This window comes from Drosophila obscura, unplaced genomic scaffold, assembly GCF_018151105.1.
Source record: "Drosophila obscura isolate BZ-5 IFL unplaced genomic scaffold, ASM1815110v1 contig_179, whole genome shotgun sequence".
In the NCBI taxonomy this organism is placed as follows: Eukaryota; Metazoa; Arthropoda; class Insecta; order Diptera; family Drosophilidae; genus Drosophila; species Drosophila obscura.
In genome coordinates this window covers 1,076,864-1,104,638 of record NW_024542766.1, presented here as the reverse complement: position 1 = coordinate 1,104,638, position 27,775 = coordinate 1,076,864, and the positions used below count along the sequence as shown (strand labels likewise).

Genomic DNA, 27,775 nt, shown 5'->3' with positions numbered 1-27,775 from the left:
AATTTACAAAATAACGGAAGAAAATAAAACGGTTATTTGAAATTTTTGTTTACAGTTGCAATTGCAGTATTCCATGGAAATCATCACACAGTTACACACACTTAATGCGATGGGAACAATTTAACCGAATGGGCTGTCCAGACCGCAGTCCACCACCACAAGGTAAGTTCAATTTCTTTTACGAACAATGCCTTTATATCCTTATCCTTGGCATTTTTTTTTGTATATATTTTTGCCCAGCTTTAGATTAAATCCAAGTTGCTTTTTTTTCTGAATTTCTTTTTATTTCTGCACATATAGAATACATACACACTAATTCATAAATTTTGTTTATAATTTTCTAAGTCTGCTGCTGCTTTGGTTGCTGTACAATACATGCCTCATACACAATATGTTAAACATTGATTCTTTCGTTTTGTTTTGTTTTGTTTCTTTGTTTGTTTTTTTATATTTTATGGCCACATTTGTGTCTATTGTAGTCTGCTTATTTTATATTTTTTATTTCGTACCTTTAGCAGCTGAAAGAGCAAGCAATTATTTCACACTGAATTTCTCAATAGCCTCAAAAAACGAAAAAAGTCGAAATGTGAATACCAAAACTGTTTTTTTTAAATTGCTTGAAATGGAAAACATTTTTCGGAACCAAAAATGAATGCAGAATTAATTTTGTTTTAATTTGTAATTGGTTGCACCGACTGTGTTTTGATTATTTCCTGCTTTGCTTTATTATGCAGACAGCATTGCTTAATACTTTTTGAACTCTCTGGGTTTCGGTTTGGGTTTTATTGAATACACATATCCAAATGCCTGGCATTGTTGGAACATATAGCCGCCTTTATCTGCGTTACATACCGTACTTGCATCGCCATTCCAATTTGGGATACATATCTAATTAGTTTTATAGTTTCATAGCTCTATACTCTGTGTTCTTTCCTTGTTATCTGCTTAGATGCGACGTCTTTCTCCGCTCACTTTTCTCCTCGAATTATATATGTATTTTATTTCGTATTATTTATGTTTCGCGTATTGAGTTAACGATATGTTTGGTATACAAACTTTATAATACCCTGGCTAAGTTTGGGGATAGTTTAGGACAGCGCGGGTTGGCAAATTTTGTTCTGGGCCACGTCAAGCATGGGGAACACGACGGACATTGGAAAGGAAAAGCTTGTTGCCACAGACACATGGGGATACATGCAACGGGTTGACATAGAAAAACAGAAAACAAACGGGACGGCGAATTATAAAAGAAGAAAGCCTCGGGGGAAATGTGTAGGATTTAGACACCGAAAGCTGTTTCTGGTTGAACAGGAGATACATATTGCATATCAAGCCGTGTTCTGAATTCGAATTCTGAATTACGAGCATCTGTACATACATATATTCCAGAAGCCCGATGGGATACCAGGTTTGCGATTGACTTGAGTTTGATTCCCAATTTCAGAGTGTTTCGAATTCAAAGCATGACTTTTAGTTGAATATTCGTGTGTGGTTTTTGTTTTTAGTTCTTCTTGTGGCACATTCAAAAGATAGTTCTAGAGTACATAAGTAATTACATTTGCTTCTCCCTCAATCTCGCACACTCATGCAGACAGCTCTAGCACACAGATACACTAACGCATTCACACAGAATAGAACCTAGACGTACACACATACACATGCATATACACTCGGACACACACGCACACACACTCGTACACCTGGTAGCTAACTAATATCGATCATTACTAAGCCTCACAATTCTACTCTACTGGCCCAGCTTCGCCGGACTGAGCACCAATTCCGGCTCACATTTACTCGATGTCGATGTCGATGCCGTAGATGTAGATGTCAACGCTTTTGGCGGCGCAAGGAGCTGGCCGCCACGCCCCCTTGTTGTGCTTGCGGATGACGGGTGTGATTTGTTTTCCGTGCTAAACGACGACGTGGACATGGCCATGCTCGACGCCGATGACGGCCGCATCGGCGTTGGCTGCATTAAGCTCAGACTCAGACTCGCGGTGTGCGTGGTGGTGGTGGTGTTGGTGCCTCCCTCCGGCACCTGGCCTGGGATACTGTGCATCGCCGTGGCCATTGTCGGTGGCGCCGGCAGCGGCAGCAGGCTGATCGTTGTCGTGGTGGGCGGCATGGCCGCGTATGCGGATGAGGTTGCGGATGCGGCTGCGGCTGCGGCTAATGGACCCACTTTGCTGGTGGGCATTGCGTAGGTTGACGTGCTCATGGACATGCCTAGGGGTCCGCGGACAGTCGCTGATGCGGAATAGGTGTGCGGCAGGGCGGGGGGTAGATCATAGCTCGTTGGATGTGACTGCGAGGTGGGCAGCCGGGCGCTGGTGGGCGTTGTCTTGGGCGTGGCGCCCGTCGAGATGCCCGGCCGCGTGGCTTGACTGGAGGTGAATGATACACTGTTGTTGGTTTTGAGTCTGGGTATGGCTCCCGTACTGCAGCTGCTCGGCAAGGGGGCAGGCGCTGATGCAGCAACTGAAACAGGAGCTGCAGCTGGAACTGGAACTGTGCCCGTGGCAACACTGGTGGCGTCTATCAGCGAGGTTTCCTCTACAACGACCATCCCATCCAGCGAATCCTTGACCGTGGACGAAGAGGATAGCGATTGCGACTTGCTGACTTGCTGTGCCGGGTGTTGCTCTTGTTTCACCTGCTGCTGCTGCTGTGGCTGCTGTCGCTGCTGCTGCAGGGCCACTCTCTGCCGCACCAGCTTGCTGTCGGGCCTCTCGTCCACGGTGCTCAGAGTCGTGGCCCTCGCTGCTTTTGTCGGTATTGTTGTTGTGGTTGGGTCTTTGGTGGTACTACTCGTTACGGCAGTTGTGGCTGTTGTTGTACGTTTGGCAATCTGCCGCTGCTGCCTGGCCTTCTCCTCCTGCTCCTCCTCACTCATCTCGCAGGCACTGAGCGCCGTCTGCAGCTTCTTCATTTCCAGTGGGGCATCTGCAAGCAACATTCACAAATGCTTTTAATCAGATCAAATTGACGGATGAATTCACTTACCGCCACTGTCCGGCTCGTTGATAATGGGCACCACGCGATTGATGGCCGTCTTTTGATCGTTTTGCATGAACAGCGATGTGGTGGCTATCTGGCGCAGTGCCTCCATTCCCTCATTGAGCATTTTGCTCTGGCTGCGCTTGTGGGCTATAGGATATTTGGGCTGCAAGAAATATTCCCTAATGATTTAATTCGATTATGGCTGGCAGAGGTAACCCCCCACCTGAACACTGGTTCCACGGGCAATTGACACCCGCTTGCTCTCGTTCCTGAGCAGCGACGTTGTGTGATCCGCATCGATCTTGTTGCCGTTTTTCTTGCGCGCCTTCTTGCTGGATGAGATGCAGTGCGATGGACAGATGCAGAAGAGGATGCGTAAAATGCAACAGATCAGGCCAATCCCTACAAGGATACGTAAGAGCGTGCTTTAGTATGAATACAAATCGGAGAAGAGAGTCAACTGTTATATTGCCTATGAGGGAGGGCCCTATAAGTCTTAGTTCCACAGTTTTGAAGCCCTTCTCGCCGGTTCCAACGAATGCTATGACCAATCCCAGCGCCACTGTGCCCAGTCCCACGTAGAGGAAGGCATTCGCGAAGGTGCTGGGGCCGCGCAGAACGCCCAGGAAATCTTCATCGTCCGAGGAGCCACCCAAAGAGGCGTCCTGAATCTGTCAATGGAAAATATTATTTCAGCAATAGGCAGGCACCTATCTTACAGGTGTGGGAAAATGTAAATCAGATTGTATAGAATTATTATGTTATATTTGGTATAGCCCTTGAGTTGAGTTGGTCAGGACCAGGGGTCAGGGGTCAGGGGTCATGAAAATCGCAGTTAAAATGAGAATGTTGAACGCGCTTTTCTTCTATGTTTTATCTTGCTGCGCCAGCTATCGGAGAATGCGCTGAACATCGAGAAAGTTGTGTGTGTGTGTGTGTGTGTGTGAGTGACAGGGAAGGAAGAATTAGCAGAGTGAGACAGATATATACGCATATTGTATGTAGTTAGCCATTGAATCGCCGCTCGGCACATGTACACAGCACACACACAGGCGTTGGGTTGGGTTGGGTTGGTGGATGGATGGGACTTACTCGGTTGCGCTTCACCCAGCGACGGGATAGGGTGGCCTGCTGTTGCTGCTGATCCTGGACACTGCAGCGTCGGCCGCGCTCCAACCATGCGGCTCGTCCCTGGGCGCACTTTGGTGTTCGTGATGGAGATCGAGAGACAACGGATAGCACACGGTGGCACACGGAGACCAAACACCAAGGCAACGACGACGACAGCACACACAGTGGTTGCGGTTGCGGTTGCGGTAGCGGTTTGTTTGGATTGGTTGGTTGGTGGTGTGGTGTTGGGGGCGGATGCATAGAAAATATATACAGTTTCAGTGATTAGTTTGGGCTGTGTGAGATCGGCTTTCGCTTGTGGTTTTTGGGGGGTATGGGGAATACATAAAGAATTTGGTTTTTGGTTTTTTGGTTTTCAAAAGCATACAAATAACAACTCATCACACAAGAGTAACGAACGTCTAATGCAAAAGCAATCAAATTTCGATATCAAAATTAATTTTTGGTTTTTTTTTTTTGGTTTTCTCTGGGAATCGTCATCAATTACAACATCGATAGGAAATTTAGATATTTAACTGGCAGCCAATTGATTGATAGATCTGTTCGGTTATTATAAGGCATAAACACACATGGAGGTAAACAATTAACAGTTAGGATTGAAAACATAAAATAGTCAAACAACAATTAATGGAAGAATAGAGACATAAAGAGGGGGGGAGACAGAAAGAGATTGGAAAAGTGGAACATCAAAAATGATAAACAAAGATAAACACTTAGACGGTTGTGGGGGGCGGCACACGGCAAGACACATGTCATCGTATATTGTATATTGTATATGGTATGGTAGTATTTATAGCATTAAATCATCATGCCTCTGCTGTAAGATTCAAACATCAAAGCGCACCAAAAGTTGGGGGTTCCACTGCAAACAAAACTCAAGTTCTCCAGCTCATGTCGGCCCGGCCATGCAGATATGTATATTGAAATTATATATAAAGAATCGAGCAGCCCACAAAATAATATTTAAAGATAAATAGGAAAAGAGTCAAAGAACTGCTCAAGAAAAAACTATTAATTAACATTAAGTTGGAACTGAAATGTAGCCTTTCTCATATTTATATTTACTTTATAGATCTGAGCACGTAAAAAGAGTATTTGTATATTTGGGATGCTTGGGAGATCTGAACCCTTGAAGGCTTAATAATTTTTTAATTGTTTGCTTAATGAACAGTGCCAAATGTAGCCATCTCGTCGCATACGTAATACACTTGCATTTGTTTGCCTTTCTAAAGTAAACTTCTGTCACACAACTTGCCGCGAGGCAAACAAACAAAAGTCAATGTCGCCTCAGCTAACACATATACAGGTACACAGGTACACTCACACACAGACCAGAATGTACATGCACGTGCAGTTGCTGCCAACATGTAGACATCCTAATGAGTGACTCGACTCTATTTGGTTCGATTCGAGCCTGGGGGGAGCATGGGGTGGGGGAGTCGCAACTCGCGACTATAAACAAGTCACTGCTACTAAGCCAGCTACTAAATATGCTGCGTGTCAGTAATAAGGCAAATAAAACGACTCACAGAGAGTGTCCTATATACCGAGGCGGAGGGAAACCAACAGATATATACGACTATATAGTTGGATTATATACATGTGTACATACGTATACATGATATATGTATGTACTATGTATGTATGTATGATGGACTTTTGTATGTAAAGCCACGTTTTCTGGTTTCGTTTGCTTTTCGTGTGCAAAATCGCAGTCACACAAAGCGAGAGGATGGTGCAGGGGGAGGAACAGAGCTGGCGAAAGGGAGTATCGATCGACTGCTCCACATAACTGTTACTGTAACTGTTGTCCTGCCCTTGACTTAATGTAGGTGTAATCAACAATTTGCGACGCTGATTGACGAACAGCGAGGAGACTCCACCGAAGGGCACCGAACAGGCCAGAGAGTCAAAGCCAACGCACGTACGCAAGAGGAGCGGCCCCCCTGAGAGGAGGCTTTCAAAATATTTTGTTCCGACCCCCACCTGATGGTCAGATATACTGGGGCAGTATGTGTGTGGGAGTGCTTTAGGCATTCTGAGCCAAAGTGAAAATTATACAATAATTCATCCATAAAAATGTTGCAAATTATTCATATTGCACAAGCGCTTGTTGGGGCACGTGGCACATTGAAAGTTTTCAGCAAATATTTGCCATTTAATTCGACCGAGCCAGCACGCACACGCCATGTGTTCATTAAACTTTCACCTTTGGCATTGTTCAATATTTGGCAAAGTCAACTTTCAATCATTGAAGAAGAAGAGCCCATATCTATGGCCGTCCATTCACTGTAGGTTTGCTATTTTTACTGTGTGTGGCAAGCGCTCCCTTGCTCCCCATACTCTTGCTAATAAGCCCGAAGCTCACGCAATGCGAGCGAATAAAATCCAACAAAAATAAAAGCGTCGAAAATGCTTTCATTCTGGCCCTGTGCATGGAGGCATGGAGGCGACAAAACGCTAATGAACCGCGCACACGGAAGCCACCGCGTGGAGTAGAGGGCCAGCCATTCTTCCTCTCTGCCGCAAGAAACAAAGCCCAAACATTTTTATGGTTTTTTTGTACGAAGCCTAATGGCAAATCGAAATACGCTAAAAAGTCAGCTAAAAAGAACAACAACACAAAAGTAACTTGAAGCATAGCTTAACCTGAAGCTCTGATAAAACAACACTGCTGGCGAGAACAATGACAGCCGTCACCAAGAGAGAGCGGGCATCTGCAGAACCCAGAGATGAAGAGAGTCGATCAATGACAGGCGTCATACAAAGAGAGCGGATTAATGACAGCGGCAAGAATGAGAGAGTGAAGAGAGAGCGGGCATCTGCAGAACCCAGAGAGGAAGAGAGTCGATCAATGACAGACGTCATACATACGGAGAGCAAAGCCCAAAGAGAGCGGATTAATGACAGCGGAAAGAATGAGAGATGACATGTCATGCTGTCATGATGAGAGTGGGCCTGGAGCGGCTTAGGAACTCAATATCAAAATGCGAAACTAGACGGTCATGGACTCCGCATCGTATTAAATAAGTGATCGGACATCGTTACCCCTCTCGGCACAACACGAGAAAACACAACAGCGAAAGACAAGCAGAACGGGGAACAGCAGGAACGACGAAGAAACCAAGAACAGCTCCGAAAAGAGTACAAATATGTAAGACGCAAATTTCTTCTTCTTTTTTGTTGATAAGCTTCGGGTACTCAAGTCACTTATTCGTAATTTGTCTTCCTCTCAAATTAATCTATAATTAAGTGAGCAGAAGACGCAATAATGTCTTTATAATTAATGATAATTGTTGAGTTCTGCGCACAGCTCAGTCTAGCGTTGGGGTTCTTTTTTCTATTCTGATTACCGCCATTGATTTTTGCTGCCATTGTGTAATAATAAATTGTTTCGCTGCAATTGCCTGTCGGCGTCGAAAATTAACATGTACTCGTCGAATTCCCAGAACTCCCGGCAGTGCGGGCCATTAATGACAGCAATTTATTTGGGCTTATTGATTGTATTTTTTGTTTGTTTTGATTGTTTGTTGTTTATCCAAGTGCTGGCCAGGCTGTTAATTTGTGGTAAATTGTGCCATTATATGTGGAAACAATTAACGTGCTATAATCGATGTTTGAGTAGGCTAAATATTTCATCGCAGTTGGGGTGGTTATTTAAGTACTGTAGCTTCATCTATCTTCGTTGCTTTCAGAAACTTAGAGCAATGTGGATAATTTAAGACCATTTATAATTTCTAGAAAATAAATCCAAAAATCACTTGTTGTGTTTGTGATTCAATTAAATATAATTTTAGCATCTTCCCACATATCATTCCATCTGTGGGAAATTGAAAACAAATCTGTAGAACTCCTTGTGCAGTCGCAATCATCCTCAGCATACACAGCATCTGGAGAGGCAGGCGTCGACAGTCCCGGCAATTTGGCCCGTGTACAATTTTATTATGCAGCTGCTGGCGAGGCAACGATTCGAGCTGAGCTGCGCAGAATCAAGTGCAAAATGCACTTGAAAAATCATCGCCAGAGGGTTGGGGGAGAGGAAAGAGGGAATCCTAGTCTGCCGGGATGCTTGGACAGGTGGGCCGAGCGCCAAACAACGTGGCTGGAAAAAAGTGCGCAGGCTAATGAAAAATGCAGAAGCAGAAGCAGCCGCAGCTGGAACTGACACACGACCAAGTCGTAAAGAAGGAAAGAAAAGCTAATGCTCTGCTGTGGTTAGACAATGCAGCAGCAGCCAACGGAGATTCAGGGACACCGACACAGATAGAGGAAGGGGAACGGGCATAGGCATGGACATCGAGACAGAGACATTACAGGCAATTTCACTAAATGACACTGAAAGACCGACTTTCGCAAGCTTCCCTTCCTTTCGATGTGTTGATGTTTCTTTTGTTTCTTGCCACTGTCCTGCAGCCCGGAGGCAAAGAGGCTCAAGGTGCTCCACAGCTTATGCGGCGAATCGGTTGGGGTTCTCAGTGTGTGAGTCCCGAAACTGGCACATGGCCAGGGCCATGGGGCGAATGTGGAGCAGCTTTGCAGCACATTTTTGGTACACAAATCAGCATTAAACGGTCCAGCCTCAGACCAGCACCAAAAAACAGTTCATTAGGACAACAAAATGCCTTGGGGCTCTCCTCCGCTTTGGACACTTCAAAGCAACCGAGAGCAAACCAACAACAGAGTGAAACCCCAATCAAAGGTCAGAAAAGTCAAAGAAAAGCCCGCCTTTTAAAGGTGTTTCAGTTCAAATTTAAAAAGGGATTTCGTATAATTATTTAAGAGCTTTTTGGGTAGAAATTGGTTGAAATTGAAGAAGTTATTGACCTGGAATTAGCGGAGTGTTAATCGATGAAAGATAATCGATGTGGATTATATATTTAACCATAAAACAAAATATTTTGATGTAAAGCTTACAAAGCTTTACAATGATTGAGTCTTGTTTTCTGGCACTTTCCATCATTTTTGTATTGATTTGCTTGCCCCAGATCTCTTATCGCATATATAATCGAAATTTGTTTGATTTAAAATTCAATTCACGTGAAACGCACAAATCGATGTGAACACATGCAACACATGGGCCATGCCACACAGGGCCCGTGCACAGGGCACACACAATCTAGACAAACGAAAATCCCAATTCAAGGACCAGGAAACCGAAGCGGAGAAATCTGCTTGGGTGGCCAACAAAACAATTTAAAGGCAAAGCCACAAAGAAAAGTGGCGAAGTTTCCCAAACGGAACTCGAGGAAGCCAAAAAAAAAAGTTGGCCTTTAAGCGCAGATTGTGTAATGAAATCAGACCAGCTGGATGTGGGTTTGGAATGGCGGGCTACAGCGCCCATGGCACCGCAAATTAAAGTCGTTTTGTGGCTAAATGCGAACTGGTGTGTGCGTATGTGTTAGTGTGTGCCTGTGTGCACGGGTTTTTTGGACTTCAAACGGAAGCAGACATTTCTTTCAGCTTTTCGTTTTTTTTTCTGCTGCAGGATTTCCGGCCATGAAATGTAAACGTCGTTTCCCAGTTTCTTCTCTTTGTTTGCCTAATGAAAATGTCAAACGATCGGCCATAGTCCAGAGTTAATTGAACGCATGTATGTACATACATATGTTTGTATACATATACATATTTATGCCTCTAGTTTCTGGAAAACTCAAGGAAACTGTGAAAAATCAAGCGTGTGCAGTAGTCAGCAGAAGCCATCGATCAGGTTCTGCTCCGCGCTCAATTTCACATTTGGCGACGACACTATAAATCAAGCCAAGTGTGGCAGAGCGCGTTGCAGCTCCGAAGAATATGCTACATAATTTGTTCGCAATAAAATTGTTAAAGTGCTGCGCCAAGCACAGCACAGCACAGACCCGACCAGACCCAGGGACCGAACCACCCGACACTCGACAGCTCTCAGGCGGAAAAACAATGAGCGAAAGGCGATGGAAGAGGAAAGGAAAATGCATGTCGCTGGTTTTTGGTTCCATTCGATTGCATTTCATTGGATTGCAAAGTTTTTGGCTTTCCGGAGCTCTTACTCTCCTTCCTTTTTCTCTTTGCTGTTGTTTTTGGCCGTCAGAGAGGAAGTAGTCTATGGCAGCTGAAACTTTTTGGCCACAAATGGCAGTAAGTCAAGTTGACAGAGGCAGCCAAGTCTAAGTCGAGCTTCTCAAGTGCACACACGAGTACGAGTGCTGCCAACCCAAGGCTTTCATTAGACACCCATCCAAAAATTGATTAACTCCAGCGATGGTTTTGAAATGTGATATGTGACATTACCGTTTACTTACACTGGCCTCTTCATGGCTAAGCTTACCACACGAATAAATACAGGTTGCGAGCGAGAAGAATCACATCGAAAAGGTTTTGGTGGGGCGGGGGGACAAGTGATTGGAATAGTGTTTTGATGGAAGACTGGAGTTTGAGGGATATACAATGTCTGGCCTGAATTTGTAGGGTGTCTTTAGTTCTATTCTGTCTATTTATGAGCAGGTAATGAACGCAATCCTTTAGCAGTCAATACTGGCTATCGAATACTGGCTTTGGCCGCAACTGAGCAACTCTACGTTGGTTGATTCAACATTTCCTATACCCTTAACCATATTCTAAGAAACTTTGCCAGGGCCATAAACCATTAAATACTTTTATGGAAACGTATAGGTATAGAGGTATAGATACAGATATGTAGTATTAGTATACTTAGGTATTGTGTGGGTTAGTCAATAATAAAACGCATTGTTGCAGTGCACAGTTCATGGATAAAATACTTTGGTAAGAGCTCACTTATGTACGAGTATGTGCTTTTGGTAAGTTAGTCCGCAATTGGCTTGTTCGATACACAAAGCATACTGTTTGTTTGGGTGTTTGTTTTTGTTGTTACGGTTTGGCTTGCATAAAAATAGCTTAATACGCAGCCAGTTGGCAGCCCGTTTGCCGACGCTGCAGAAATTGTAGTATAAATGTCATGCAATTGCTTTCTGGCCCACATATGCGAGTAAAAACCAAAGTCAACAAAGGGAAATCAAATGAAATAAATTTAAATGGATTTCTTGTTTATAATTAAGCGCATGCGAGCAATGCACAATGCACAGACTGCAAGATAGAGTCAGAAAAATAGATAGAAGGGAGCGTAAAAGAGATGGCAAGAGCAAATTAGAGCGAGACCGACAAGACAATTAAAATGCACGCAGTGGAACAACATTTGTTTTCATTTCACACAGATATGCAAAGAGAGAGAGAGAGAGAGAAAAGAAGGATATATAGGGGGACACAGAGATAAAGAGAGAGATACATATATATAGTGAAACAGAGGGTATATATATTTTATATATGACGAGCAGGGCAATGCAAACATGCAAGGAAAAATGTTGAAAATTATAAAATAGCTTTGTTTGGTTTTCAAATTCCAGTTTTTTACGGGGGTACAGGTTAGCAGTAGTGGTAGTAGTTTGTCCCAATAAGCTGGTATTCAATATGGCGCGCACACACACATACACACACTCTATAGCACGCACACTCGTACATAAATATTCATATACATATACATATACATATACATAGATGTAAGTATAAGCTACTAAACCTAGCACGCTACTAAGTTTTTAGTCACACAGAGCACGGGCCACAGCACAGACAGAGAGACAGTGTTACAGACAGAGAGAGAGAGAGAGAAACAGACAGATATATTGTATATATATTGAGAGACAGAGAGAGAGAGAGAGAGAGAGAAGGCATTGTGGTTAGACTGTTAGACACCAATATATAGGAAAATAATTGGCAAATTTGTGTGATTCACAATAACTTTGATCCTTAAATTTAGACTGTACCTAATTGTCTGTACGATTTGGCATTGTAATTCAGACTGAGCAAGCGTTGCATACTTTTGGGCGCTTTTTCGGGTGGGTGAGAGAGAAAGAGCATGATAAATTGATGTCGCGCACCTGCGTTTAAAAGAAATCAACAGTAAACGTGTACATAAGGTGTATGTGTGTGTGTGTGGTGGATGTGTCATTATTTTTTTTTTTGAATTTAGTGCGTGCTTCGCATTGAGGAAGAAAAAGTAGAGGAGAAAGTAGAGGAAACCATAAGCAAATCGTGTCGTATATGTGTGTGTGTGTGTTTGTTTGAAAACGAGGAAAATCTTAAAGTTAGCCTCAAATCAACATATAAAGCAAATATTGAAGCTCAGGCGGGAATATTTCCAGGAAAAGTGCCACATTTGGTCAACATAACCTTGATAATAAATATAGGAATGAAAACTATGAAATCAAATTAAAATGTGTAAGGATAGCCTATCCGTCTCAACGAAAGTAGTTGGGTTCCCTTTCGTATATAATAAATTTGATATATATATATATATATTTGATTATGCAAAGTGTGATGGAATGCGCTGAATTGGCTTGGTTTGGCGGGGTTTGGTTCTCTCATTGTTTGGTTTTTTTTCGGTCATTTCATGATTGGTTATTATTGGTTGGGTATTTGGCCGGCATAGCTGGATTCAAAGGCTTTCTAAACTACATAAAAAACAGTTCCTTATATCGTATTTATATAATGTATTTGTAAGATAGATAGCACGCCAACTCCGACTTACCCAGACCGCTGCAAAGGTATTTTTTTTTTATATTTATTATGACTTACAGAGCCCAGAACTAAAGGGACAACAATTCTTCCCCCCAAAAGAGCCCTTCAACTGCGGGTATACGTTTACGTAAACGCGTTTCAGTATATGTGTTCTCTTTGCTGAATTTTCATGCTTTGGTTTGGGTTGGTATTCCCTGGTTGTTTCTGGGTTTGTTTTAGTTTTCAGCGCTTGCTTCAACATGTGAATGTTCCACAAAAAAATGGTTTCGGGCCGAAATTAAAATGTGCATTTCAATTTGAGGCAAAGTTTTCGCTTTGGCAGCCGACACGACCCGACTCGGATCGGTTGGTATTGTCAAAGTGAAAATTTGTTTCGTTTTCAGTTTGCCGTTTTTGTAAAACATTCAATTTGAATTTATTTTCGTATTCTTTTGTATATCTTTTTCTTATGTTTTTTTCTTTTTTGTACATATGTTTGCAAAGCGTTTTTTTTTTGTTTTTGTACTTTTGGGTTTCGTGATTGGTTTGGCTTTGTGGAACAAATTTCGCAATTGAATCAAGTTGAGCTCCTAGATCGAAAACGGGAATGAGAGGCAAGTAAGCTTTACAGAATCTTTTGGGAAAACTTGATACCATTATTATTATTATTATATATTAATGCTGGTTGCTTGAGTGTTTTGTTTGGCGTTTGTTTATTGTTTTTGTTTTTGGGTTTTTGTTTTTTGTGGTTGCTGTTGGTGGTTTGTTTTTGGTTGTTAGTAAATGTTGCATACTTTCTTTTGGTTGATCGTTTGATTGGTTCATATGGTTGTTGTTCTTTTTTTGTTCTTTGTTTGCTTGATGACTACAAATGAAGGTTGAAGCTAACAGAATGAACTAAAAACTAGCTGAATTAATTGCTAATTGATATACTGAGAGAGAGAGAGAATGAGAGAGAGAGAGAGAGAGGGAGCGCGCACATAATGTGTTTTGTATGTAAATTAAGTTTGCCAAACTTGTTGAGTTTCAAAATTGATTTATGCTAATCATTGTGCCGATTTTATGTTAATTAGGCTGTCCTCAATTTGCATGGCCAAATAATAGCGTTAATTTGTGGCGAAATATCCCAAACAGAAGGCCGTTTCATAAATATGTATGTTTTTGAATCTTGTTAAAACTTTTCCGGGTACTGGAACATTCTGTGAGTGTTCCTTCTCCGTGCTCATGGATATGGCAATGATGGTTTGAGGGGTTCTTTGTTCACATGTTGCTCAAGTTTAGCTGGCAGTTCTTGCAGTATAGTCTAAAAAAAACGGCAGGGAACGGGTCGTTCAAATCAAGGCAATGAAAATGCTTGTAAATATTCAATGCAATTTGGACGTTAGGAACCTTTTCCTTGGCGGGCCCTGCTTTGCAGTTAATAAAATATTTAAAATATTTCATTGGTTTTGGCATAATGCTCAATGCTGGGCTGGGGGACTTACACACACCGATGCACACCAAGAAAAATATTTTAAATATTTCATGTGCAAATGCGTAGGGAATGTAGCAGAAAATTTTATGAACCAAGGCAAGTGTTTCAAATAAAAACCGAAAATTACAAAATTACAGAGGTTATGAAAAATACATTTAAAGAGAGACAGAGAGAGAGAGAGAGATGGTTTGAGAGTGAGAAATAGAGAAAGGAGTAGGCAGATGTTGTGGTTGTGGAAAGGGGAGAGGATCAAATGCAAAGCAAGATAATTATTTACAAGCATTTTCATTGTACTTTCAAGTTACAACCAACTGCAAGACGGCAACGTAAGCGGCACAACGTAATTGCATGGCGGCAATCACGCAGGTGATCATTACGTTACACATACACAAAGAAACACGTGAGACACTTGCACGTGATGAACAATAGAACGGAAGGAAACGTTTGGTTTGGTTTTGTTTTGTTTTGTTTTTTAATTTTTAGTTTTAGTTTGGGTTTCGGTTTGAAAATGAGTGTTTACGAAATGAAACTTTTGGCACTTACTTCCGGCGGTGGCGGCGGCGGCTGTGGCGGCGCCGGTGGCGTTGTCACGTATGTGTTTTTCTAGTTACGCAAATGGCAGGCGTTTCGATAACGCATTACGCAATAGCATCGACAGAGGCAAAAATCGAAAATCAAGAACGTAAGATATAATACAGATGTGAACTCTTACGCAATACGTGTGTACATGTACGTGTGCTACGATGTGTTACGTTACGTTACGTGAAAAGTATGTATGTATACTCGTACTATTCTCAGAAAGCAGAAGTGATAGTGTGGGGAATATTTTATTGGAGGAATGAGCGGTGACAGTGACAGATTTGTGTGGTTCTAGTGCGTGTTTTCAAACAGACTTATAATCGGTTGATCCTTGGACCCTAAGATCAGCTACGGATCCATGAATCAACTTTTGAGAACTGAATATCATAATATATGTATGTACATGTGGAGGATGTGTCAGTGTTGGTTAGCTATTAAAGTGTGTAAATGTGTTGGAAAATCATAAACTGGCTGATGTGCTTTTTATTTGTTATGTAGGTAGTTTGTATTTGATTTTCATAGCTCGTTTTTTGTTTGGTTAAATTGAAATCTGAGTTAGGTTGGGTTTAGTGGGATAGTTAGAAGCACTTTGCTGGGATACTCTTTAGTACTAATCGACTAGTTTGATAGGGTGCAGCGTGTGTGTGGGGGGAGGGGAGAGCGCACTAGATGTTTGTATTGTGGGTGAAGAACTACACACGTCTTTGATTATATTGAGTCTTATTTAGGCTTTACATGGAATTAAAGCAGGTGCAGAGTAGGCAAAAGTGTTGGGGTGGGGTGGGGTGGTGTGTTGCTTGAGTTGTGGTTAGAGGGGCTCGGTGGGTTTACTTGGAGTGGGTGTTGGGGGTCGGTGCAGTTGTTCAAGAGATAGAGAGTTGTACAGATTAGAGCTGTTATAGAGAGTTACATATAGTTGGATAGAGACAGAAATAGAGGCAGAAAGGCTAAACAGAGATAGATAGATAGCTATAGACAGAGAGAGAGAGAGCAGAGAGAGAGACAGATAGAGAGAGCGAGTGGTATAGTTGGACAGAGAGTAGTTGTAGAGCAAAAGCACTATAAATTGCTGAGAATTGAATAAAGGTGGTTTAAGCTAATTGTACAGCGCATTTAGTTTTGGCTGGCAGAGCTCTTAGTCTGGAAAAATATATATGTATCTATGGTATAACTGCTACTGAGTTGATATTTAGTATTAAGTATACGTTCCAAAGCGGCTCTACGTTCTATATTTTCGGGGGAGAGTTTGGGCACACGCTAGTTTAACTGCAAGATCAAGTAAATAGTTTGAGAACAATTGAATTCTATTATGTAAAACCTAGCATAGAGTTGCCACACTACTTAAGGAATGCGTATGCTCAGTTGGTTATTAACTCTGGGCTGGGGGCTTTGTTAAATCAAAATCAGTAGAGTGTGTGTCTTGGGCTCGGAACTGGGGAGATACAAATAGAGAAGGGGAGGGCTGGGGAGATAGATAGAGAGGCAGAAAAATAGATTGGAAAGATAGTCTGATGGTGGGTTTGGTTGGGTTAACGGGTTGGATAATTAAGGGCTGGAAATTAGAATTTCATTTTAGCTGATGATTTTCATTTGACGACTTTTTAGGGAATTGCGCTCATTGTTTTTAGTTTTTGGTACTTTGGTACTTTGGGTGGGGTGGGGCAGAGATTTTTGGCTTTTGCTTTGCTGAATTTAAGTATTTCATTTCTTATATTTTGAGTACTTCGGTTCAGAAAGAGAGAGAGAGAGATATTGAGAGAATGTGGTATAGATTTAATTAGGTATTTGGTTTGGTATTTTATATTATTACCCATGACTCAGGTGGATAACGAGGAAATGGAGCTATTTCTTTAGTTGCTACATTACTAGGCAACTCAAGTCTTCCACCTAATTTTCGTAGCTTTCTTCTTCTCGCCACCCGAGATTTCGATCTTAGCATCAATGCGGCCTGCATCTTGTTGTTGTTTTTTTTTTACGGTTTTTGTTCTTTTCTTAAGCTTGTTACAGCTTGTTGTTCGGTTAAATGGTAACGGTAGCGGTAATGGCAACAGTAACAGTAGCGTTAACAGTTACGGTTACGTTAGGAGGAGTAACGGTAGCGTCAGTACGTCACGTCACGTTGTATTGGGTGCGTTTAACCGTTCAAAATCAATGGTTGACACAGGTTACGTTTAGGAGCTTAATTACGACAAAACTAAACGTAAGTCACGTAAGTCGGTCGACTGCATCCGAAACTGTTACGTTCTGTTCGGTTACTCTCTACGACAGCGTAACGTTCGAGGACGTAATGAGCGCTCGTTAGATAGGCACAAAGAGGAGGAGTATAGAAATAGAAGCAAAGAGTAATTTTTTTTTTTTTAATATTCTGTGTGTTTGTAGTTCTTGTGGTAGTTGCTGTTGTGGTTGAAAAACTGCGTCAGCGGTGGGGCTGGCGCAGCTGAGTGGCGGGCTGAGGATGGGCTGCGTTGATCGCCAGTGGTCGGCTGCGTATCTAGCTCCGTTACGTCGTTGTCGTTGATGTGGACGTTGACGCTGACGCTGACTGACGCTGACGTTGTCCGGAACCGGAAGCAGCTTTTCCAACGATGATGCTTCTGACTGCGCTGACACCTGCGACGACGTCTCGTTCGGCGACGCTGTTGTGACTTCGACTTCGACCTCGACCGCGACTGCAGCTGCTGCGACTTTTGGTGACGTAATAGCGCGCGTTTAACTCGTAACTGGCGACACATAAACACGATCTACAACTATGTGAACTATGTCTATGGCAATGACTGTACGTTGATTGTGGGTCTTTGAGTTTGAGTGGCTTCTATTGGTCTATCGTTACGCGGCGTTACGTAACGCCGTGCTCTGCCGTGCTGCTACGTAGCGTTCACGTCACGCAGCATTGTGTTCGTTGGCGATTTCATTTTCGTTTGAATCTTGGCATTGAAAGCTATAAACATTTATTAATATCTATGAATTGACCGTTGCCGTTAGCGTTGGCGTAACGTTAACGTAAGCGCACTATGACGTAAGCGCATATATATATTTCTGCACTCCTTAGTCTATGCATTGCCTATGCCTATTTATCTACTGCTGCACGTAGAAAAGTCTTCTAATTCAGTTGTGTACTTATTGGGTTAATGATTTGGTTTTCTTAACCCTAGTTATTAACGTAAGTGGCTACGTAGTTTTTTTATTTTAGGCTACAATGAGAAGGCAATGTCGTTGTCGAATTTTATTGTTGAAGTAACTTGAATGTTCGTCGGTTAGATCACATTTGGTGCATTTAGTTTAGGTTTCATCAGGTAGAAAAAATATTTAAAGCTTTTTGTTGTTGTTGCACTGCACTGTAATTATAGTGTTTTATTTCTATCGTTAGGTATACAAAAGTCGCATCCAGAAACTTTATTCATTTTGATTTCGTTTCCGTTGTCTTCGTTTTTCTTGAATTTAAGAACATTACTTAGATCTGATTGTTTTAATTTTTTTTGGTTATTTGTTAATTTTTCATATCACATTTGTTGCGGTTTCTATTGGGGTTTCTGAATAGTTTTTCAAATTTTTTAAGAACGTTTTTTCTGAACTCTGCTGCTCCTTTAAATTTTTGCTGTTGGATTTGTTAGAATTTGTTTTGTTGCATTATTATGTTTATTATTTTGTTTGTTGGAGGCCGAAAAATTGAATACTTTGTGTTATGGAAAATTTAAAATTCATTTTTAAAACTCTTATGGAGATTGTGAAGATTCAATTAATTTACTTCAGACAGTCGTGGACTTTTCTTTAGTTTATGAATAGCTCTACCAAACAATGAGAGTCCAACCCATAAAGCAAATTATTCATTCATGAAGATAGCCTCTCTCGAATGCATTCTGGCAAATCTTCGACTTGAATCAATTTCCCCTTGACTGAAAAGTTGAGACAAGTCGAGTGCAAAGTTTCCAGGCCGTTGCAAATCACTTGCAAAAATCTGGTGAGTAATGCAAACATGGAAAATATTTATGGCATATAAGCCCTGTAGCTGCCCTGCAATGCCATAATTCAAATGGCAGAGCACCCCAGATGAAAGCCGTGCCCACAAAGCGCCAGACATGAGCCAGAGGGGTGGCAGGGAGGCAGGGGGGCAGCAGCAGGCCGAGAGTTACAGCACCACTGAGCTGCAGCTGGCGGAATTCATATGCAAATGCAGCAGTCGGGGAAAGCCTTTGTTAGGCAAGTGGAACACCAACCTAAGCAAAACTGGCAACTGCGAACCCAAAATTTCAATAATTCAACAGCGCAAAGCGGAAAAAGTCACTCGTTGAGCGATGCAGATGAAATTTTAATGAAATACAGATTCATGCAAAAACCACACACGCGCACAGATGAACACATACACTAGGAAAAACTTAAGTCTAAAATATCAAAATAAGTTTAAATTTAATGCATCAAGAAGGGAATTTGGCCCGCTTATAAGTTTTTATTAATATACATTTTTATGTTTCTCAACAGACTCAAACACACACCAATCCAAGATGTAATGGGACGTCGTATTTTTATGAGTGTGAGTGAGAGTCCCACTGGAAAAGAGCGGGTGAGTCATTTATTTTCTTCATTCTTTTTGGAACAATGTTTCAGTAATCAAGTAGAATCTAGTAATAATGATTTTGTGTCTATGGTTTGCTCGTATCTAAAAAATTGTGGAATTAGCAACTTCAGAAACCGTGGCTTAAATTTGTAATACACAAAGGTAATACACTCCCTGTTACCTCAAAATAATCCACTATGTGTTGCATTTTTGGGGAATTTTTTACTGTTTTAGCTCATCTGATTTTTCGTAGTGTACAAGCAGCAATGCAGTCCCAGGGCCGTTAATAGACAATAACATGGCACACACAAGCACCCATACACTCAGACAGCTGCAGTCGCTGACATGTCTGACTCCCAGACTGACTGCGTGTAACGTCTAAAAGATTGCTACATTTTCGCAATTAAACGCACAGATCCACATACCCAGAGCGCTGGCACTGGCACTGACTTCGCATCGTTTTCTGTGTATCTACGAGTATATGTATGTATCTGTGTGCGTTGCTACACATGTTGCTGTTTGGAAGCCAGTCGCCAGCAAAAGCAACAGCGACAATGGCACGCTGACAACATAAGCACATACAAGTATGTGTATACTATGAAAATTAATTTGTGTGCCATGATTTTGCCAAAGAGTACAGCATGACGGGCTTTGAAACGAGGATGAGAGAGGATGGGCCATTGCCCAATGGCAATGCGGACAGTAAGAGTGCAGTGCAAATAATATATGACATTTTATGGTAAATTTCATTAACACTGAAGTGCCCTATTGTTCTGTGAGATATTGTCTTTTGGGTAGCATGCCCAATTGTGTCAAGTGCATTACATGGAAATTTATTCAGATCTGCGCATAAAGTTAAGTGGGCATTTAAGAGATTTTATCCAAGAGAGTTTCAATCGAATCAGTCGTGTCATTAAATTGAATTATGATACTCATATTCATTCAATTTACTGCATCCATTCGCCCATTGTGTTCCTTTTGTGCCATTTCGTATTTATTGATTCATTTATGAGTCGGTAAAAATGCAATATGTCAGACTGCATGATGCAAGAAAATCACTGCCACTTTGAATATTCTTTAGCCGGACTTTTCGCACTCTGTTAAAGTGGAATCATCTGGTTTGAACGTCCCAGCAATCTTTCACCCCTAACCTTCATTCGCTAGCAGACTGCAGTCAGCTCTAGAAATACATAAGTTATTTCCTTATGCAAAGTCAACTTTCACATTTAGATGCCGCTAAGGTTGCGGGCTGCTAAAGGCTGCCAAATCAATAGCAGGTCAAAGGTGAAGTATGAAAAGCATCCGGCAAAGCCGCAGCAAAGTAGCCAACCAGATAACCTCAATCGACTGTTGCTCGGATGGCACTGGTTGTTGAGTAGCAGCTCGGGTTAATTAATGTGAATGGCAAAGCACAGTGGGATCTGCACCTGACGGGAACAGCGGCTTTTTGGCACAGCGCCCGTTGACTTGTTCACCTGCCAGTGCGGTGCTGCCGTTGTGCAGTGAGGTGCTCTCCACGGGCACCTTGTCTACAGGTAATTAAAGGCGAACGAGGCGCCCCTCGACGAAGAATTTGCATATGCCACATGCCGTGAGAAATGGCAACTGTCCTTGTTGAGAGTCATGTTATTTGATTGTCGACAGCAATTCAGGGGACTCTGCCAGTAGCTGGGTGTGTATCTGCGTGGGAAATTCTACCAGCTTTTGTGTGTGTGTGTGTGTGTGTGATGTTTGCTCAATGTGGGCTGGTTTCACCTGGAAATTCACCTAGGCCAATACACGTTAATTGAGCATAAGTTATTGAGCTTTTTGCAATATGGGGCGGGCCTAATCGTAGCTTAATTTGCGGTCAATTTGCCAGCTATTGGAGCTTGTTCCCTACACAAATATTTCCCCCCCCAATCAATTGCAAAATTAGCCATAAACTGCTGAATATAAATCGATTGATCTGAATTTTGCCTTTACTGCTGGGACTTTTTCGATTGTTTCCTCCATAAAAATGTCAAGCGATTTTTGTGCTGTCGAGAGCAGGGTGTAATTTGTGTCTTTTTAAATGATTTTTATTGTCGATGGCAGCGACAACAATCAAGTTTCTCTGCTGCTCTTTGCACACACACTGGCCAAACATCGAAGATAAATGTTGGCTGAAGGGCAATAAGAAAGCAGAAAACCATCGTGCCAAAATCGAAAATGAATTTAAATGTGGCTTTGTAATAAACGAGAAGGGTTCCGTTCCTTCTCTCCCCCTATCCCTCTCTCAATGACTTGTTGTTGTTGTCTGTTGTGTGTGTGAGACCATGAATTATGCAACCGCACATAAGTGAATGTAGCTACCGCACAGAATGCAATAAACAAGCCACTGTCGTTGGATCGGTGATTGGTGTTTGCTGGTTGTGGAAACAAGGATGATTATCGCTTCATTTGCGAGACAGACATGCCTTGCAGAAGGAGGCACTGTGAGGTACTGCAATTGCAATATGTCAGTTACAATTACGAAAAGAACCAAAATACAAGAACGACATGCCTGGCAAACAATTACCAAGGCAGCAACAAGAATTGTGAAAAACTGGAACAGCATGAACAGAATCCCCACTGATATGGACCCTGGAAAACAGAGCACGGACAGGGACTGTGACAGGGAAGATGGCGCCGGCCATGGGCGACAGTTTGAGTAATTATTGAGGCTGCATGCTGCAGTAGTAACAATCGCCAGAGCCGCACTTTTTGGCAGACATTTCGAGTAATTGAAAATTAAATTACGATGTCCCGAGGACAGCCCGGGCAAGCGCAAGCGGTTCATTGGGGACAACAGGACAACGAAAATCAAGGCATCTTGTTCATTTGGGCGTAATCGATTTGATTCATCAAATAGATATATAAAATCACAATCGAATGGCCTCGAACCGTTGATTGCACCAGAGAGCTGATACGCACTGAACTCAATCGACTGACCGTGGGTCAGATTTACGGCTAAAACGATTGCATTGTTCGACTCTCTGTGATGAGTGCTAATTGGCACTGAAAATAGATTCCGGCCAATGCAGCTGTTGTAGAATCTATAAAAAGTAACGAAGAACCTTGAAGCCACTGATTAAATTCCGAAAATATTATTGAGCATTCCAAGGACAATAAAGCACAAGAGCTTTAAGTACCCTTCATATTAGAGGGCTCGTTTCAATTAGGATCAAATTATCATCCAGCTAGCAAAACATTTATTTAGAAAAAACTATACCGTGATGCCCCACAGCCCCTCCGCCCCCTGTATGCATGCATAGTACAGTAGGCAATTAATGCTAATGCAGTTATTTATCTCAGTGTCGCCATTTTGCTTATTCATAAATTTGCCGGCTCCCCTCCCCCCCATTGCCATTTTCCACCTTTATTTCCACCTTTATTACAAGTTTTTTCGCCATTTTCATTTCACGAGACTTGCGAGGCGCACCGACAGCGGGGCGTGCGCGTGGGCGGGCGGACAAAATGGTGATGATGATATTTTTTCGCATTTCTGGCGTCCGCCATTTTGCCGCATACTTTTTTCGCTATTTGCCGGCTAATTTACTAGCTGTTGTTTTTGTGAACGCCCCGTTCAAAACTACAGACTTACCCTGCCACAATATTATACACTGGAAACACATACTTATACACAAGAAGAACACACACACACACACACACACACACACACACACTAAGATCTATGTCTCTCTTAGTGAGTAAAAGGGGGCTGAGGAGAAGGATGAGGATGGGGATGAGAATGAGAATGAGACGGAGGAAATAGAAGTGACGCTGGCGTGGGTGCCTGAGAATATAATAAATTTCAGCCGCCATTCGCTTTTGCCGTTTGCTTTCCTCGCTTATGTAGTTTCTTGTTGCCCCTTTTGTTTTTTTACACCCAGTTCTCGAAGAGTACACAGGGTACTTAAAGTGGATGGATGTACCGGGCTGTCGGAACTTCAGCTATTCCAAAACAGGAAACTGCCATATGGCTTATCAGGGTCATAAGCAGACATAGCCTCGCACTCCTATTCAACCATATATTTCTTGGAGATAGATTTACCCGGTCGTGGAATCTATTGTTATGCTGGGCATTCTATAGTCGAGCCGACATTCTTACTAGTTTTTTTTTTTTAACATTTTTCGTAGAAACCGTTCTTTCTTTTTTTTTGCAAGGCACTTCCGTCTTTTGCTCGAGCTTACAGAGATTTTCTTTTGTGCGGGAGTTTTGTTTAATTTCTGCTAGTTTTATATTCTATTTTGTGTAGATATTCGTATGTTTAGCGTGTTTCGCTGCTTATGCAAGCCAAATAATTGCACAGGGCTAAGTTTTTTAATTTTCCGTCTCTTATTCAGTGCTCGTTAAGTGAGTCATGAGCCAGCAGCCGAGTGCCGAGTGCCGAGAGTCGAGAGTTGTGTGGCGGCTTAAAGGAGAAAACTTTAAGTCGCTGCCGCCTCCACCTTGCACTTTTATGACACACATTCCGGGCTGCCATTAGCCTTTTACACAACATTTGGCAAACGGCGCCAGGCAGGGCCGGTAAAGGGCTGCGGGGGCGGTCGATGGCTGCCAAGCTTTTCGGGCACCGCATTATCAGGCCGATACAAAGGCACATTATGCACTTCCGATTCTCGGATTGTTGTTATGCATGCACTTGGCGTTATGGCATCGCCTCAAAACGGGGTTAGTTGGGAGGCAAGTTGCATGGACAGACATATCGAGCTTATTCACTCCTGCCAATGCAAACTTGTCCTTATTAGAGATATGACAACAGTCAGCAAGAGAATTCAGGGAGGAGGCGCAAACCATCGGCAATATATTATTTTTAAAACTTTCTTTCAATTATGAAATCAATAATATATTTATGTTTCCCACTGCAAGGAGAAACTTCGCTTCAATTGATAAAACTTGAGAAGTAAATAACTTTTGTTTGAGTAAAAATCTATTAAATATACCTACTAAAAGATCTATTGGGCGAACAATTTATTGCACTCAATTTTGTCAGGTCAAGGGAAATTTCAGAGAGAAATGTATCCATCCATCAGATATGGACCAGATACACAGATATTGTTTATATTTATAAATTGCACTAGGCAATACAGTCAATAAAAAGGCAATTCCCATTACTCCCAATTATAAATAATATTTGTATATGCCAGAATCTCTTACAATTAAAATAAATAAACTGATGAATTTCGAAATGAACTGGTGCCATCAAATCATAAGTGATACATTAGATTAATAGGATAATACTACACTGAATAACTTAGACATTGATTTAGTTGTAGAGCTTGGCTACCATTAACCCATTTACCACACTTTGGGCAGCATCGCAATGACATTTAAATACTGAAACACTGAAAATACAATTACTCGGCATGCACAACACAAAGAGGAGACACATAAACAGGCGGATTCCGTACGGAAATGGAGTTGTGGAATAGTTGGTTCTGGTCAGGATCTGCCGGAAATTACCTCGAGGTGCTCGCACACACAGATGCCCTCCTCGCAGTAGGCGCAGATCTGCCACTTGCGGCCATTGCCGAGACCCTTGAACAGCAGCTGGGGCTCGTCGGTGAGCAGGGGCTCGTACTGGGTCTGCTGGACACCCGTACTGAACTGGAGCTCCCGGAGCTGGCGCTTCAGGCCTCCGGTGACGCCGCCGTCGCCGTCGCCATCCTCGAAGGCATCGCTCCGACGCATGCGGTATACGCTGCACTTGCGCTCGAGCTGTCCGGGCGGCGGATGCATGGGCTCGTCCTCGTCGTAGGCCTCGCCGGCAGTGAGCGGTTGCCTCTCAGCAGCCGTTTCGGGCACCTCCTCCTCTGGCCCGGGACGACGCAGCTTGGTCACGTGGCCCGGCGAGGCCATGGGCGTGGCCGGCGTTACAATGATGGCATCATGGTGGGGTACAAACATGGCTGCGGCGCCAGCCAACTCTACCTCTATCGCAGCACCGGCCGATGCCGCTGCCGCGGCCGCCGAAGTACTGGCTAAGGGAGGAGACGTAGGCGTGGCTGTCGTTTTAACGCCGACCACAGCCGATGGCAACGCCGCCTCCATATCCATATCCATATGCGAGACAAGCGGCAGAGTGGCCGTGGCAGATTTGTGCAGCTGTCCAGCGGCCGCTGCAGCTGCCGCCGGATGGAACCCGGCACTGCTGCCCGAGTGCCGATGCACCAATTTCGGTGAGACGCGTCCGTGCGACGAGGCGAACTGCTGGTAAGGAGTCTGCGGCGGTCCCGGTGTGATGGCGGCCGCCCCCAGCAGGTGGCTAGGCTGCAGATGGCTGTGCGCATGCGCGTGGCCGTGGGCCAGCGGCCCGTGAGAGTGAGCGTGCGGATGCGCGTGCGAGTGGGAGTGCATGCGCAGCTGGAGCACCGACTGGGTGTCGCCCTCGTCGATTGGCAGTAGGAGCTTCGATTGCGTCGTATAGGTGGCGCTCAGTTTGCGCCCCAAAGCCTGCGGGGCGCGCAGGTAGGTCGTCGGCAGGTGGTGGAACTGGCGCGACGCGCTGCGGGTGGGGGTGGAGGCACCGCCGGCAAGATCGCCGGCATCCAGCCCCACAGCCCCGGGCGCTTTCGGTGGATGTAGTTTCGCTTGTAGTATTTTATTTTTCTTCTCCTGGCGCTGCTTCTGACGCGCTTGGCGCGAGGCCAGCGAAGCGCCACCAGCAGCTGCATACATGGTTGTGGGCGATGGACAGACAGGGAAAGGGACAGGGCTAGGATCGGGTGGTGTTGTACCTCTAGTTACAAACTACGCTAGTGGCTCTGAATCGCTTTAACATTCGGTTCTTTCGAGTGGCTTATATGTGTTGTTGTTTTTTGTTCGTTTGTTCGGTCGCAACCAGTCTTTGGTCGCTTCTCTCTACTCTATAGCTGATATATGTATGTAATGTTGGACTTAAGCCGGGCCCAAAACTTGATGTGAGTCCGTGTGCTACTAACCTTTGATTTCCCCTTGTTGTAACCCCTTTTTGATATTATCACCTCACTTTACTGTTTACTGTTGCTCCTCATTGACATTCACTCTGGTTGCTGGATGCTGGATGCACTTTCTCTTTGCTTAGTTCTTTTTAGAGTCCCGCCCCAACTGCAGATATTTCTAGTACTCTTCTGATTTTAGATCTGTAAATACTTTGTTTCCAACTCCTGATATAAAGCGGTTCGTAAATGAATTTCACAAAAATTGTTAGCAAAAAATTGTTCGGTTTTTTTTTTGGTTTTCTTTGGTTTGGTTTGTTTCTCGTTTGTCTATCCCTGTAAAGATGACACTTGCTGCCGTACCCCGTATGGATCCCCGTCTGAGAAGTGTGGTGCCAATGTGTGGTGTGTGTTTTGGTGTCCTGTTTGACATAAATGATTGTACTCTGGATTACTGGCTTACGCTTTAACCGAACGGTATTCGAAACGGCTCAAAAAAATTGTGGTGAAACCATCAAAATATACATAATATGTTAAGACCTAACTGAAAATATTGTTTCAACTTCAACTTAGGCTAGGGTTATCCAAAAGATATATGTTTTGTGCATATTCGCAGTGTTCACTTTTCCGTACCGTCTCTTTCTGTTTTGTTTTTGTATATCAAAAAATATGTTTCAAAAAATTTGTTATCGCTGTCTAGGTTTTGTATTTTGTCTTCAGTTTTATCTTTGGTTTTCTCTCTTTTGTTTCAGTGTCTATTAAAATATGTTTCACAAATATTTCCACTCTCTGCTTATAAACATTTAAAAAATATTCTCTGTCCACAATCAAATTGCATACTTTTGGGCGTATTGTCTGTGTGTATCCATCAACAACATCGTTATCGTTATCGTCATCCTCATCATTAACATCAAAATCAACTCATCTCATTCCATGTCGTCCTCCTTGTAGCTGGAGCTGTGTTTGGTTTGGTTTGGTTTTGTTTATTCTCGGGAGTATAACAAAATAATTCGAGTATTTTTCAAGCTGCCTGGGTTATTTGTAAAATTTGCTATGCATATTTTCTCTCTTTTGTCTAACTAATGTCCTTTATGGGGTATCAAAAAGCATATACTATACACACATATACATATACACATGCACATATTTAATATTGTTTGTTGTATTATTTTTGGGGGTTTTTTTTTTTAATGATTTCTTGCAGCTTCTTCTCGTATTAGTTAAGCTTAGCACAGAATCTTATCATGGAAGTGGCCTAGTTCTGTTGAATATTTTTGACTGTGTATTTTGTGTCCCTATATATATCATTATATATATATAACATTTAACATTTACAACTTTGACCAAACACACACACACATCAAGTACATCAGGTATTCATCATTTCATGTTACATTTTTTACTTGAATACGGCTTTTCTTTTGGTGAAAATGCCACTTTGAGCGCCACTTGGACCTGGCTCACTGCACAACATTCTCGGATAGTTTTCGATAGATAGGCTTTATCTAAACTTAGATTAGAGACGGATTTACTGCAAGGAACACCATATATATGAACAACATATTATG

The 27,775-nt window shown here is 42.7% G+C and overlaps 1 protein-coding gene across 3 annotated transcripts; it reads right to left on the bottom strand.

Moving 5' to 3' along the window:
* Positions 1 to 276: 276 nt before the first annotated feature.
* On the bottom strand, positions 277 to 27,498 carry LOC111080547 (mucin-16). Of its 3 annotated transcripts, XM_022376225.2 has the most exons (7): positions 16,545 to 16,850; positions 14,699 to 14,758; positions 4,096 to 4,203; positions 3,476 to 3,674; positions 3,227 to 3,405; positions 3,007 to 3,166; positions 277 to 2,946 (listed from the first exon to the last, which is right to left on the bottom strand). In XM_022376225.2, the coding sequence occupies exons 1-7, from the start codon at positions 16,686 to 16,688 to the stop codon at positions 1,748 to 1,750; spliced, it is 2,049 nt and encodes a 682-aa protein (XP_022231917.2). In that variant the 5' UTR covers positions 16,689 to 16,850; the 3' UTR covers positions 277 to 1,747. The 3 variants fall into 3 exon arrangements, with proteins under 3 accessions (XP_022231917.2, XP_022231916.2, XP_022231919.2); XM_022376224.2 differs by lacking the exons at positions 14,699 to 14,758; positions 16,545 to 16,850 and adding an exon at positions 24,754 to 27,498; XM_022376227.2 differs by lacking the exon at positions 14,699 to 14,758.
* Positions 27,499 to 27,775: the final 277 nt, after the last annotated feature.

Coding starts and splice junctions, on each gene's coding strand:
- LOC111080547 (XM_022376224.2), bottom strand. CDS start 25,968: ATGTATGCAGCTGCTGGTGGCGCTTCGCTGGCCTCGCGCCAAGCGCGT. Junction 3,675..4,095: donor GCTGGGTGAAGCGCAACCGA/GTAAGTCCCATC, acceptor TTCCATTGACAG/ATTCAGGACGCCTCTTTGGG. Junction 2,947..3,006: donor CAACGAGCCGGACAGTGGCG/GTAAGTGAATTC, acceptor TGTTGCTTGCAG/ATGCCCCACTGGAAATGAAG.